The 12,500-nt window shown below is 38.4% G+C and overlaps 1 protein-coding gene across 2 annotated transcripts in view; it reads left to right on the top strand.

Annotated features, from left to right (window-relative positions):
- Window positions 1–6,537, top strand: part of LOC138041058 (neurofilament medium polypeptide-like) — a 6,840-nt gene extending 303 nt beyond the window's left edge. The window contains exons 1-6 of one of the 2 annotated variants that reach the window (XM_068886836.1): window positions 1–20; window positions 136–829; window positions 3,278–3,746; window positions 3,992–4,114; window positions 4,769–5,029; window positions 5,931–6,537. The exon at window positions 1–20 is cut by the window's left edge and continues 116 nt beyond it. In XM_068886836.1, the coding sequence (XP_068742937.1) occupies window positions 153–829; window positions 3,278–3,746; window positions 3,992–4,114; window positions 4,769–5,029; window positions 5,931–6,428 (2,028 nt within the window). In that variant the 5' untranslated portion in view covers window positions 1–20; window positions 136–152 and the 3' untranslated portion in view covers window positions 6,429–6,537. The remainder of the gene's footprint in view (window positions 21–135; window positions 830–3,277; window positions 3,747–3,991; window positions 4,115–4,768; window positions 5,030–5,930) is intronic. The other variant, XM_068886835.1, reaches the window with a different exon arrangement.
- Window positions 6,538–12,500: the final 5,963 nt, after the last annotated feature.

Raw genomic sequence — 12,500 nt, 5'->3', positions numbered from 1 at the left:
GCTTTCCGTGAACGTGAAAGGTGAAATTGTGGCTAAGGATGTCATCCTTTATTTGTTGATTCTGTTAGTTTTTACTTGGCATCGATTTATTTACACAATTGTATAGTTATCGCTTGAAATTGCTTAACTTAATAGGTTGCATAATATTCCTTATGGGCTGCGGATCAGCAAAACAAGTATCTCCGCAACAGAACGTAGAGGCAGATAGAAATGGCGTTGTCAAAGGTGAATCGCCACCATCGAGACAAAATGAACAACAGAGCCAACCTCTGATAAAAGAAATCAAACAAGACAGTCCAAAAGAAAAGAGAAAGGGCTCTGCCAAGTCAAAAAGTAGCTCTGGTTCCAGTAGTCGATCAAGTAGCGCGAAATCAGTAAAAAGTAGGCCGGAAACTTCACCGGGTGGGAATGAAGTTTCACCAGCTGTAAACGAACAACCTGCAAATAACGAGATTGTAGAAGAGCAACAAGAGGTACAACAGCAAAGTGAGAAAGCTGTTGAATCTGACAACAATGGTAATAGCAGTGAAAGGCCGGAAGAAACTTCGGAACAAGCAGAGAAGGTAGAATCCGGGGAAACCGTAGACGAAACAACAACTCAAGGTGCTTCTGTGATAGCCACTGAGGAGATTAACAACGAAGAAGAGCACGAGAAACCAAATTTTAGCGAAGATGTTCTCAAGGAGTTTGTGGAGGTGCAGAATCAACTGAAGAGCTTAGAGGAAAAAGGCTCGGGAAATAACTATGAAATGAAACACTCACGTCTCGTGGAACTGCATAAGAATTTGGGTGCTTCTCAGGAAAATCTGGAAAAGCTAAAAGCTCAAACGTTAGTAATATTTGTGGTCACCTTATAATGTATAAATAATAAATTATTTAAGCAAAGTGTTTTTAATAGTATTATTGGCTTTTAGTATCACCCAACTAGTGGACTAATGCAAATCCTGCATTTTAATTGGCTAGGCTACTAGATGACTATTAGTAATAGTCCTCGAGAAGTGAAAAGCATGATGCTTTCTTTTGTTTTATTCCCAAATAAATATATTTTCAACTAGCATTTGCTAACTTTATTATTGCCTTTTCTGTCCGACTAGTTGGGTGATACTAAAAGAATTAGACCTTTCACCCTCAAGGGCCACAGGTCAATAGCCCATTCCGCAATTGACCAGTAACCCTTGCGGGCTACGGGTCTAATTGTTAAATATTGTTCTACAGCTGCACTAACCCCCCAAGCCCCACCCCCTCACACATGCAATTACCCACTGTACTTTGATGATGATGATGAACTTTATTCATGTGTCGATGTATTTAGCTCGCGCTAATTGGGGACACAACATAAAGATAACATAAATAATAAATATTATGATAGCTAATAAATAAGAAATAAGCTATAAATTTTTATATACATTTACAATATTCTAAAATAATCAAAATAATTCTAACAACACGGGCACATCTTAAGAAGTACAAATTACGCACGCGGGGAAATTGTTGCCATTTATCAGTTCAGTAAGATCCTTACATCTAATATGAAACTTAAACTTAGATAGACTGCTCGTTTCAGTGATGTTTTTATCTAGCTTATTCCATAAAAAGGGTCCAAGGTATCTAAGAGAATGTTTACCATACAAAATATCAAGGAATATCAAAATTTTGGTTTCTAAGATTATATTTACAAGACTTAGTACTAAAAATATCGCAAATGAAATCAGGAACTAGCCTATATTTAACCTTGTACATGAGTATAACTATTACTTGGTGACTCCCATAAAAGCAAGATAAATGTACCTTTCCTATCCACTAGGGAGCTCCCCAACCACCTAATAGATCAGATGGTATGATTTGAGGTGCCAGCATAGTCTCCGTATATATTTGCACGATTCAGTTTAGTAATTGATTATAAAGGTTTCATTTTACCAAGTTGTGTTTGTTTATTTTTCACAAGAGAAAAGGCAGGTGCATGTAGTTAACTACAGTGTATTATACTCTTAAGTGGGAGGTCCTTAGGTATGCATGTTAACTTTATAACATGTCCCATCATGACCCAGGAACACAAGTTGTTGTTATCCTGTAGGGATTGAAAAAAAAAGGTTGAATCTCACTTTTGCAGAAATGTCATTTGGCCTGAAAATCAATGTTTGATGCATAAATAATGTTTACCTACAACTATGGGTAAAAAAGAAAATTCCTTTTTTGTGTGTGTAGTACTGTACTGTACCATTTTCCTGGAGTATCTGTGTGCAACACTCGAAGTCATCTGGTTTTTGGCAGTTTATTTTCTCCACGGAGTTGTGACTCCTAGAATGACAAGGTCAAGTGATTTTCATAGATAAATCCCTACTGTTAGGGATTTACACACTCAGATAAATCCTACATAAAGAGTCCCAGCTTATAAGTTAACTTAGCAGCTTAATTCCTTCTTCTCTAAATGGGTTCTCTAAGGGTTTGCAGTTTCCACAGAAACTGTACAGTTGTGTTGCGTCAATGGGGAAGCAAAAAAATCAAACGTGAATGTTTATGTCAACTTATCACTGCAAAGAAATCCAAAACGTGATGGACTTTTATGCCTTTAGTTAGCTCTTTGTCAGAGCGAATTAGGGAATTATAGGTTGTTAGGGTTTGTATTGTGAAGGATGGAGCTATAGTATACTGTTGGTGGGGTTACAGTTCAAAACATCAGCTTTCAATTTCTTTACAGTGGTCAGTTTACCATATCAACTCAGTACTAATCATAAACCCATTACATCATTTCCCTTCTTCTCTGTTCCCAAGCCCTTCCCAGACTTTCGGTCAAATAAGTGTAATCACTAGAGGGTTGATAAAAAAGGCCTTTATTAATTAATGACAAAAGAAGCATATGATTGACGAAAGTTAATGTATTAAAACCATATATAGTTGAACTGTGGAGAGTCAATCAAGTTATTGATTCTGATCATCGTCATCTCAGTTTTTTAATATGTTACTTGAGCAGTAAGAAGTAGAAAAGCAGTAAAAAGAAGCATGTCAGCCACTAAATGATAATTACTGTATTTGAACACCGAATAAGTAATTTAGTAAAGGGAATAGATTGTAGACTAACATTTGAGCTAATGATAGGATAATGTTGACTGAAGATACATATTTTGATCTAAAAGGTCAATTTGTGTCACTTGTTTCCATCATGAATTATTGATAATCTTACAGCTGCTGCATTGCAGTACTTTAAACATAATGTTATGTCTACTAGGAATAACTGGGAAATTATTTGGCAAAACGTTTTTCTTTTATTATATTCTAGTGCCAAAGAGTACCAAGATGTTGTGGACTTCAATGCTTCATTTAATATGCGGTCAATGTTCATCAACCAGGCGCAAATGAATGAAGAATATCAAAAAGAACAAAAAGAATATCTAGATGCAGTAAACAAACAGGAGATTGCTCAACAGGGATTTGAAAACTTGAAAGCCCAGTACAAGAAGCTTTATGATGAAGTCATAGCTGCCAGAAATGATCAAGAAGAGCTGAACAAGTTGAGGAGTAAGGAAGAAGAACTATTGGGTCGCATATTTAATGATTCATATGGCAGCGACAAGGAATGGAAGTTAGAAATGGAACTTGACCTTTTGGGTCAAAGGAAAGACCGTATTAATGCAGCATATGTCCGATGGCGGGCTGCACATGTTTACCTTGATACTGCTGCTAAACAACTCAGCTGGAGTACACGCCGTTGGGCCCAGATTGCAACACACCGTGTCACAATTTTGGTGGTATGTATTTGTTTGTCATAAACTAATTAAATGAACCCAACTCAATTCCACTCCTCTCCATATATTAGGTTAATGTTAATGTACATGTATCCAGTAAGCAAAATATACAGCAATTTTCATACAGTATCTTGTTTTGATGACATTTTGATCAACATAAGATGTTTTCACAATGTCAAAATTTGTTTTGAGAATTCAATTGTTACTGTACAGTACGTAACATGCAGTTGTTCATTTTTTTCCTGAAGGTAAAATACCAAATGGTGGCAGAAACAAGGAATCATCTTATTGCAGCTCAGCAAAATATCAGCAGTGCTCATGGAAATATCAAGCCTGTGAATATTCCCTACCTTACTGATGTTGACTTGAAGGTTAGTTTTGCGATATCTGTGATAGAGTTGGGACCAAAGTCATTTTTTGTTTGTTTATCCATTTTTTCGTGATTACTTGAGTTAGGTTCTTACTTTTACAATCTTATGAAGGGCTTCATGCAAAAAAAGACCATTACTTAGTCCTTTCAGCCTATTTTCAGTTTTTGCTCAAAACTAGCTGAAATTTTGCAGCTTGCCTATAGAAATAAACTTAAGAACATTGAAGTACAGGTGTTTTTTTAAGATTTGTGCTTCATTTTTGTGAAATAGGCTATGCAGTAATACTGCTAGCTACAAAGCCAAATGTATATATTTCTTCTGAGTTAAAGTTATTACTGGTGTAACCGTAATTGATCTTTTTGGTAGCAATTTGACAACAAACTAAGTTTACAAATCCTGAGATTAGTGAATTATTGGGAAAGCTAGGGATGGTGCACTAAGATGCGGGATTGCAGAAAACTACCTTACATCTCATTTGCACGCCATTAAAAAAATAAAACAAAAAAGTACACTGTAAGTATAAATGTAGATAGATGTACATGAGAGGCGTATCATTCCTTGTTCCTTGGTAAACTGAATTTCTTGCAATCTCGCACCTCACAGTGATGATGGTTTATGTAAAGTTGATGATATACAATAAACCTTCTTTAACAGCAACTGCATGATGTCACCAGCACCATCTTCAATGACGTCAATATACCGGAAAAGTATCAAAACTCTTACCACGTGATGGCATCATTGTTCTCCAAATGTTCCCATCTGCTTCAGTGGGTCGATCAGGTTGTTAAAGAAACCATATCTAAAGACCTGGCTGAGGTAAAAAGGGAGTACCATGAAAAAGCTCACGAGTTAAAAGAGGAGAGAATGAGTTTGATTAAAGCAATAGTCAAAGAGAAACTTGGAGTTGAACTTGAGGTATTTACATTTCACTTTATTTTCATCCTTCATTATTTAATGCTGAGGCACCTGGGAGGCAGTGTGGCCCAGTGGTTAGGGCGCTTGCCTTGAGATCTGGATATCCCGGGTTCAAGACACGCTCTGACCACTCGTTGAATTTGATCCTGGTAGTCCCTGGTTCAACTTCCCAGCCACACTTGTAAATAACCAACTGGTTTGCCTCCAGCCGGTTGGGATTCTTAACAGTTGTTGTTGTTCTGTTCTGTCGTTTCCTTGTGTTTCATTGGCCCTGAAAAGCCCCTATGGAGAGCGGTCAATTAAGTAATTATTTATTATTATTATTATTATTATTATTATTATTATTATTATTATTATTATTATTATTATGTAACAAAGGAATGTACTGAACAACAATAATTCTTTATTACCCTTGATATTACAGTTATTTTATACATGTACATGTACATGTAATGGAAGTAGAAAAGTGAACAAACAAAAAAGGCACAAGCCAGGGTACTGGCAACCTAAAATATAAACCAAAAGGTTACAACTGCCAGGTTGTCAGACTTATGCAAACTGACGGCTTTGATAAAATAGGTCAATGTCAGTCACACTCTACACACAAAAACAAACAGATCCACCACCCAGGTACACACACTTAACTATATATTATACATTGTATACTTGTCCATAAGATTTAGGTGTAATGTACCAGAAAGAAAAGAGTAATACCTCACTACTTATTGGTATGAGAAATCAATGATAACAAAAAATAAAGCAATTAAAATCTTGTAATAAAATCAATAGTTGCAAAACAGAAGTATCATCAGAAAAAGAATGTAAAAAAGTTTGACTAGTAATACTTCAACGGCATTTGGTTATAAATTTTTCACTATTCATCTAAATTATTGTTTTTCAGATGGAAATCACTAAAGATGACCTCAGTACAGAAGAAAGTCCTCCATCAGAAGCAGCAGACATTGCAAAACCCGGAGAAGTTGCAAAAGAGGAAGGTGACGAGGAGGCACCTGAACCAGATGACAATGAAGGAGTGCCAGAACACGCTCCACCCTCTGAGGGGACAGCTGTTGAGGCACCAGCTGAGGCACCAGCTGATGGAGGTGAAGGATCCCCTGCAGACGTGGAAGGTGCCTCCAAACGGGTTCCCTTATCTGAACTGGCTCCTGCCCCCGCAGCAGAGGACCTCTTTGGCAACATAGATCAGCTCAAAAAACAGCATGAAGAGGAACTAGCTGAATTCGAGAAAGCACAGGAGATGAACAAGGCTCGTGTACAGCAAGGATTGCAAGAAAAATTGAGAGCGCGGCGAAGCAGGAGGCGTAAGATCGAGGGACAAGAGACAGAGGCTAATCAACTTACTCAGGGGGTGATAGTAGTGAACCCCTCCCCCCTCTGAAATGGGATTGTAAATAAAATACAGGGGTGCCCTTTGGGGTGTTTCGCTATACGCGTGTTATTCCATACTTTGTAGATACGCTCGAACATTAATAGCTTTCCGTATAAGAGCATCAGGTGTAATGTTTTAACTGTATCCAGTCAATTGTTTTTCAGCAGCAGCAAGCAACAACGGCCTTAATCGTACTTTTTGCTGTATTGCACTAGTCACTAGTGAATTGAAACCCCCCCCCCCCCACTTCCCCTAGCCATGGAAAGTTCTATTTAGAAAGAAAACATTTTTTTTATTTTTACATTAGAGAAATTTGGTGTATTATAATTTTTAATTGTATATAATTTTTCGTATAATTTCATTTTCTCCGGCACGGAACGTAAAAACTGTAGGATTCCTGTACGAAAATGTAGTATTGTAGATCAAGTGTGGCCAAACCAATATCTACCCTGCGAGCAGTCTCCAGCGAACTCCTCCGACGTTCGTTCGCTGGAGACTGCTCGCAGGGTAACCAATATCCAGGATAAGGGAGGATAAACTCTTAAATAACCCTTAAATTGGTCTTGATATCTTGCCTCTGATTGGTCCACATATCGAATTATCCCCATTTGAATTTTGTTGGGTACTCTGGTCCCACTTACGGCGCTATCGAGCATAAGCATAAAGAACGTATGCAAGGTTTGCATATTCTTCATTCTTCTGCTAATGTCCCTGTTAAAATTCAAGTGGAGATATTGCGCTGATAAATGCTATAGCCGACCAGTAAACAATTTGGCAGATCTCTCCCTCGAGCAAAACCTTGCCCACCATGTTGAATAGGAAATTGAACGAGAGTAAATGGCCTCAACACTCTGTGTCAATATACCACTACCACAAATCGTATGGTATCAACTTTTAATTAATTTCCCTGTTGATTGGACGACTTATTCACTTGGCTGCTTTCTCGCTGGATGACCGGATGAATGATCGAGTGACTACATGTATTCGATCGCGGGGAAATACATATTTGCAACGAATCACCACAAGAAACGAACAGCATTATTTTTTATGGTAAATATACAATGCACTGCTAATGCAGATAAATTATTACTTACGTCTGTGACAAGTGCTAATTTTCAGGTGGAGTTCTTATTCTCTAGGTTAAAGAAAGCTAGAGAAGTATAGCGATGAATGACGATTCACTCAAAAATAAAAAAAGTGTGGCGGTAAAAATCAATGATCGAGTCAAATGCCAATCAAGGTGTAACAAAACAGTAACTGAACTGTTAATGAGCGGCAACACCCATTTCATCCATAAAACAATGCTCAAGTTACCTAGCCTGCGAACGCAGGTGAGGTATTTCCAGGGGAAAATACGACCGCCGGAAATACGTCTGCGTTCGCAGGCTACAAGTTACCCCCGGGGGAGGTACTGCCATATATGGACCATATAGGTATGTGCCGCTGTGAAGGGTATGGTTTTCAAGCAGTTTACTCTAGGATAGAGTATCTAAATCATAGCGTTTGGGTCTAGAATAGGGTATGATTTTTCACGAAACTGACCAGTCGCTTGAAGATTTTATCAAGACTAAGGAAACCAGAAATTCCCGCTCAAAATATAAGAAAATCGAGTCGGCAAAGTTTAACGGTTTCTGTCCCCTATCATGATTTGTAAATCAATCTCCTGTGGTCCGTGATTCCCTTGTCGTTTTGGGGATAGCCGTAAGTGGTTATAACTTTTACTTACGCGCCGCCAACTTAGTCACCGCGCACTAGTGGCTCAGTTGGTGGAGTATCGGGCTGCCATATGGGAGGTCGCGAGTTCGACTCCAACCGGACCCAACGGCTCAGGGTCTTAAAACAACTGAGGAGAAAGTGCTGCCTTTGTAGTTGCACCCGCAGATGGTCGACTTTCAAGTCTTCTCGGATAAGGACGATAAACCGTTGGCCCGTCTCACAAATATCTTCCCATGTTTATTAGTTTCCTATGGGACGTTAAAGAACCCACACACTATTCTAGAAGAGTAAGGGATGAAGTTCCGGTGTTGTGGATGTACTTTGTGAGTGTATAGCAGGTCCCAAAACTTCAACCTGCTCAAACAAATAAATAACAAACAAACAACCTGTGGCTCACTTTGGTTGAGCATCGGCCTGCCAGTCATTAGTTCAGCTTCAGAGCTTTTCTCTGTCCTTGTGTGGGCCCAATTCCATTAGTAGAGCTAACGCTCACATGGTTTACATGGGTAGAATATAGCACTTCACATTACCCTCAAAACAGTTAATTCTCCAAAATTAACGTAAAACTGAGGTGAAGGTACTGCCTTTTTAATTCCATCCGACAAGACTGACAAGGACTATAAAACCGTACGCCTCGTCTTACAATACTTGTTAATTGTTCAAGGAACACTGTGGGATGCTTAAGATCCCATCCATCATTTGCAAAGACTGTATTGTGCCGAAAAAATATGTTCTGTATGATTACGCAGGTGATTACGCGTCCAAATGGCTTATCAACCCCAGCACCAGGTGATAATTATTATTTTTGTCAGCGCTAATTTTTGGAATGAAGCCAAAGAGGATTCTTAAAAAAATTGAATGCTCATGAGTCAATCATTCAATTAGTGAGTCATGTAACGTTAATTGAAAGCCGTTCGTCGAAAGGGGGGGGGGGGGGAGGGAGAGGGGGTGACATTTCACCATTTCACCGCGGGGGGTCAGAAGTGTTTCCGCTCGCAATTTGAGGAGGACTGGAACGGGAAGCAATGGCGGAAAAAGAAGATACTCAAATGGTAGGATTTTATGTCATTTTGTGGTATTTTGTCTATCATTGTGTTTACGCCTGAGTAACATCTTTTAAAAAACTTAAAACAGGCTCGCCTAAACTACTAGTTTATCTGCCAGAAAACCGTAAAATAGTTTACGGTTTTCTGGAAGATATAAAACTATTAGTTTAACTGGGGATTTCTGGTGCACGTATACGGATGACATCACAAATTGAACTTCAGAAATGTTAACTGTGCTAAAGTCAATGTGAATTCAAGCTTTTTTGTGGAAGTGCCTTTTTAAACTTTCTTCCTCGCAAAGTAAGCTTACTGAACTGTCTCCAAATCGTATTTGTGCTCAGTTCTGTTGATGACGTCGGTTTCGAGCCATTTCAGAAGTGCACTTACTGAGGTAGGCTTCAATAAATAAGCCCTTTGTCATTTATACGACTTGCCAACTTATCTAAGAATACCTCTAAACGTGAGCTATTAAAGAGAGCTTCAGTTCCGAAACAAGCAACACGAGTTCCTAAAATTTAATTTGTGATGTGTTCAGTTTGAATATCATTGAATGCATGTACTTGCTGAGTATGTAGAGAATGAGTTTACAATACGCAATATTTTCGGGTTACTTCAATTGCTTCAAACCAATCAATCCTGGAAAGAAAAAGGACAAAGCTATTAGTAAGGATTTGGAATCTAGTTCAGTCCAGTTCAGGAGAGTTAAAATAGAGTATCCTTCGTTGCTATTTATTCAGAAGACACCTATGCTTGCTCTTTGACCTTTGAAAATTGTGTCCATGCGTGATTATCCAGTTGAGATCGACTGGGTGGTCCAGCACGAAGAAAAAGAGCTGCCTTCAAGTGGTAAGCCAGTAAAGCTCACCGTACTGCGAGAAAAACGTGTCAACACAATGAGGAAGCTAACAGCACTCACTGAAAGTAAAGACAATTGGACGGATTTGGCTCAAATGCAAGAAAAAGACGGGACATGATGAAGAGACAAAGACCTGACAACAAAATGAACGACGCCGTGAGAAAGAGCCCATCGACAACAGGCAGACAGAAAAGCACGATAGAAAAATTTGAGGAGGCTATCGACAAGAAGGTTCCAGGGGGGGGGGGGGGGCAGCACATCACAAACCTAAGGACTAAGCACAGCAGAACACCAGCAGAAGAAAAACGAGGTCCAGCTGCTTGGAGAAACGGCAAGGCGCCTAATTCACTGAACGAACAAAGAAGAGATTTTCAGCTGAACCACTATGTATAGCACGCACCGCGACTGAGGTCAGACTTACTTCTCCAGCAAAAAAACCGAAGACGATCTTAGCAAGCTCAGCGAAACCTCCCTGCAGGTACATAAAAAAGTGAGGACACGTACCATACCCTGGAGGGGGCCAGAGCATTGTAGGCTTAAATTGTGTAAATTAGTGCTTAAAACCACTCAATGTTATTCTTGGTCAAAACCAGACGGTTAAGTATTTTTCCAACAAGTCTTGCCTATTTTTCTGTCCTGCTCTGAATGCTCAGCAACAAACCGTTATTTCAGTAAACCTCTTGAAACCCTAAGTATTAAATGAATGGCAAACCGCTGTTATTCACTGAAGATAAAGTGTGTTTCTCTTGTGTTCAACAAACATTAACTATTTCACTGTTTTTGCACTAGTACAAATCAACTCTGTACCAGTTCCAAATATATTTTGTACCAGTTCCAAAAACAAATTGTACCAAAGTGCAAATTGAACTACAACATATTCGCCTGTAAGAACATTTTCATTTTAAAAATATAATTTCTTTTTTCATTAATAACAATTGCCAGTCTTTTTCGCTGAAAAAAACCATGACTGTCGGTGCTTTTTCCCTGTATTTTTTTCTTAACTATTGTACTTATCCCCCCCTCCCCCCCAATTCATGTGACATGTAGCATCAGTACGGAATTTTAAAAGCCTTAAACTTGTTTTGTAAGTTTCTTTTCGTTATCCTGTTTGTTTCCGACTTTGTAAACAACTAGTTATTGGGAGTTGGAATCCTTTGTTTATTAAAACAAATTCAAGCTGTAGTGCCAGAAATTCATTTACTGTCACATGTTTTGAATGACACTGATTGGGATTTCTGAGGATTGACCCTCCCCCCAATTATACCATGCAATGTAGGCATATCAAGTACATTGTAGGTATATTTAACAGCCATGATTTTTTTTCCCATTTTTAAACCAGCAAAATTTTTAACAAATCTGCGAGTATTCAAATCTTGTAAAACAATTCACACTGCAACATATTGCCTTGAACAACAGACTAAAATGATTACTGTCACAGTGGTGTACACTATACATACCATAATGATAAAGGGCTTTATTAGGAAAAAGTGAAGAGCAACAGACAATTTGTTCAAAATGTTTAAAACCAGGTTATGATAATGAATATTAATTAAACAAAGAAAAATCAAAATTAAAACTGGTTTGAAAGTTTTACACCAAAAAAAGATTGACCCTGTCAACGCCTAAACAAAACTACCTATAAAATTATATTGATACCATAAAATAATAAATGAGCATGTAATTAAACAGCAACAGAAAGAACCATTATTATATCTCTCAGATTTACGCGCACTGTAATTGGCTAAATTAGCGGGCCGTAGTCTACAGTACGGCCCGCTGTACAGCCGCCAAATTTAAAATTTCGACAAAACCTCATCTAGCGAGTTTTTCATGTCATTTCTGTTGCATTAAACTGTACTGAAACTGTTTGAATCTTGCAAGCAACTATTTCAAACTTAACAGCCCAAGACGATTTAGTTTTTGGGATTTTGGCATGGCATTCTTTGTGGCAATTAACCCTTCCGCTTCACTTCACTAGTTTCCTTTCGCCCGCACGCCAGTTAACCTCAGATATAATAAACTCTTACTAACCTCGTTGTCTCGGTCCGTACTGTAAGTTACGGATCCTCGTTTTTTCCCGTCGATTTATCGCCTGCGCACTTCGCGCTTGGGCCATAAATCAACGGAAAAAACTCGGTCCGTAACTTAGAGTATGGACCTCAAACTCGGTTAGTGAGAGGTATGTAATAAAACATCCATTTCTTTCTGTTGAGACTTTCACAGTTACAACTATAATTATTATAATGATTAAGGTCATTTTAGAAGCGGCTATAAGTAGTCATTTCAACATGAATTGCTTACCTTGACTGAAAACGGTTTGTTGGATGCTACGGGGTATTAAAAATAAGTAAATCACGTATTAGCACACACAGCCTAACACTCAGACAGGAATCTGTTCTGTATTGAGTAAAAGAACATACATGAATTTATAGCTTAAGAAAACACAGCAGGCAAAATTCTCTT

The sequence above is a fragment of the Montipora capricornis genome, chromosome 3 (genome assembly GCF_036669925.1).
Source record: "Montipora capricornis isolate CH-2021 chromosome 3, ASM3666992v2, whole genome shotgun sequence".
Classification (NCBI taxonomy): Eukaryota; Metazoa; Cnidaria; class Anthozoa; order Scleractinia; family Acroporidae; genus Montipora; species Montipora capricornis.
The sequence above is the reverse complement of the archived record's forward strand: the minus strand, read 5'-3'. Positions and strand labels throughout refer to the sequence as shown.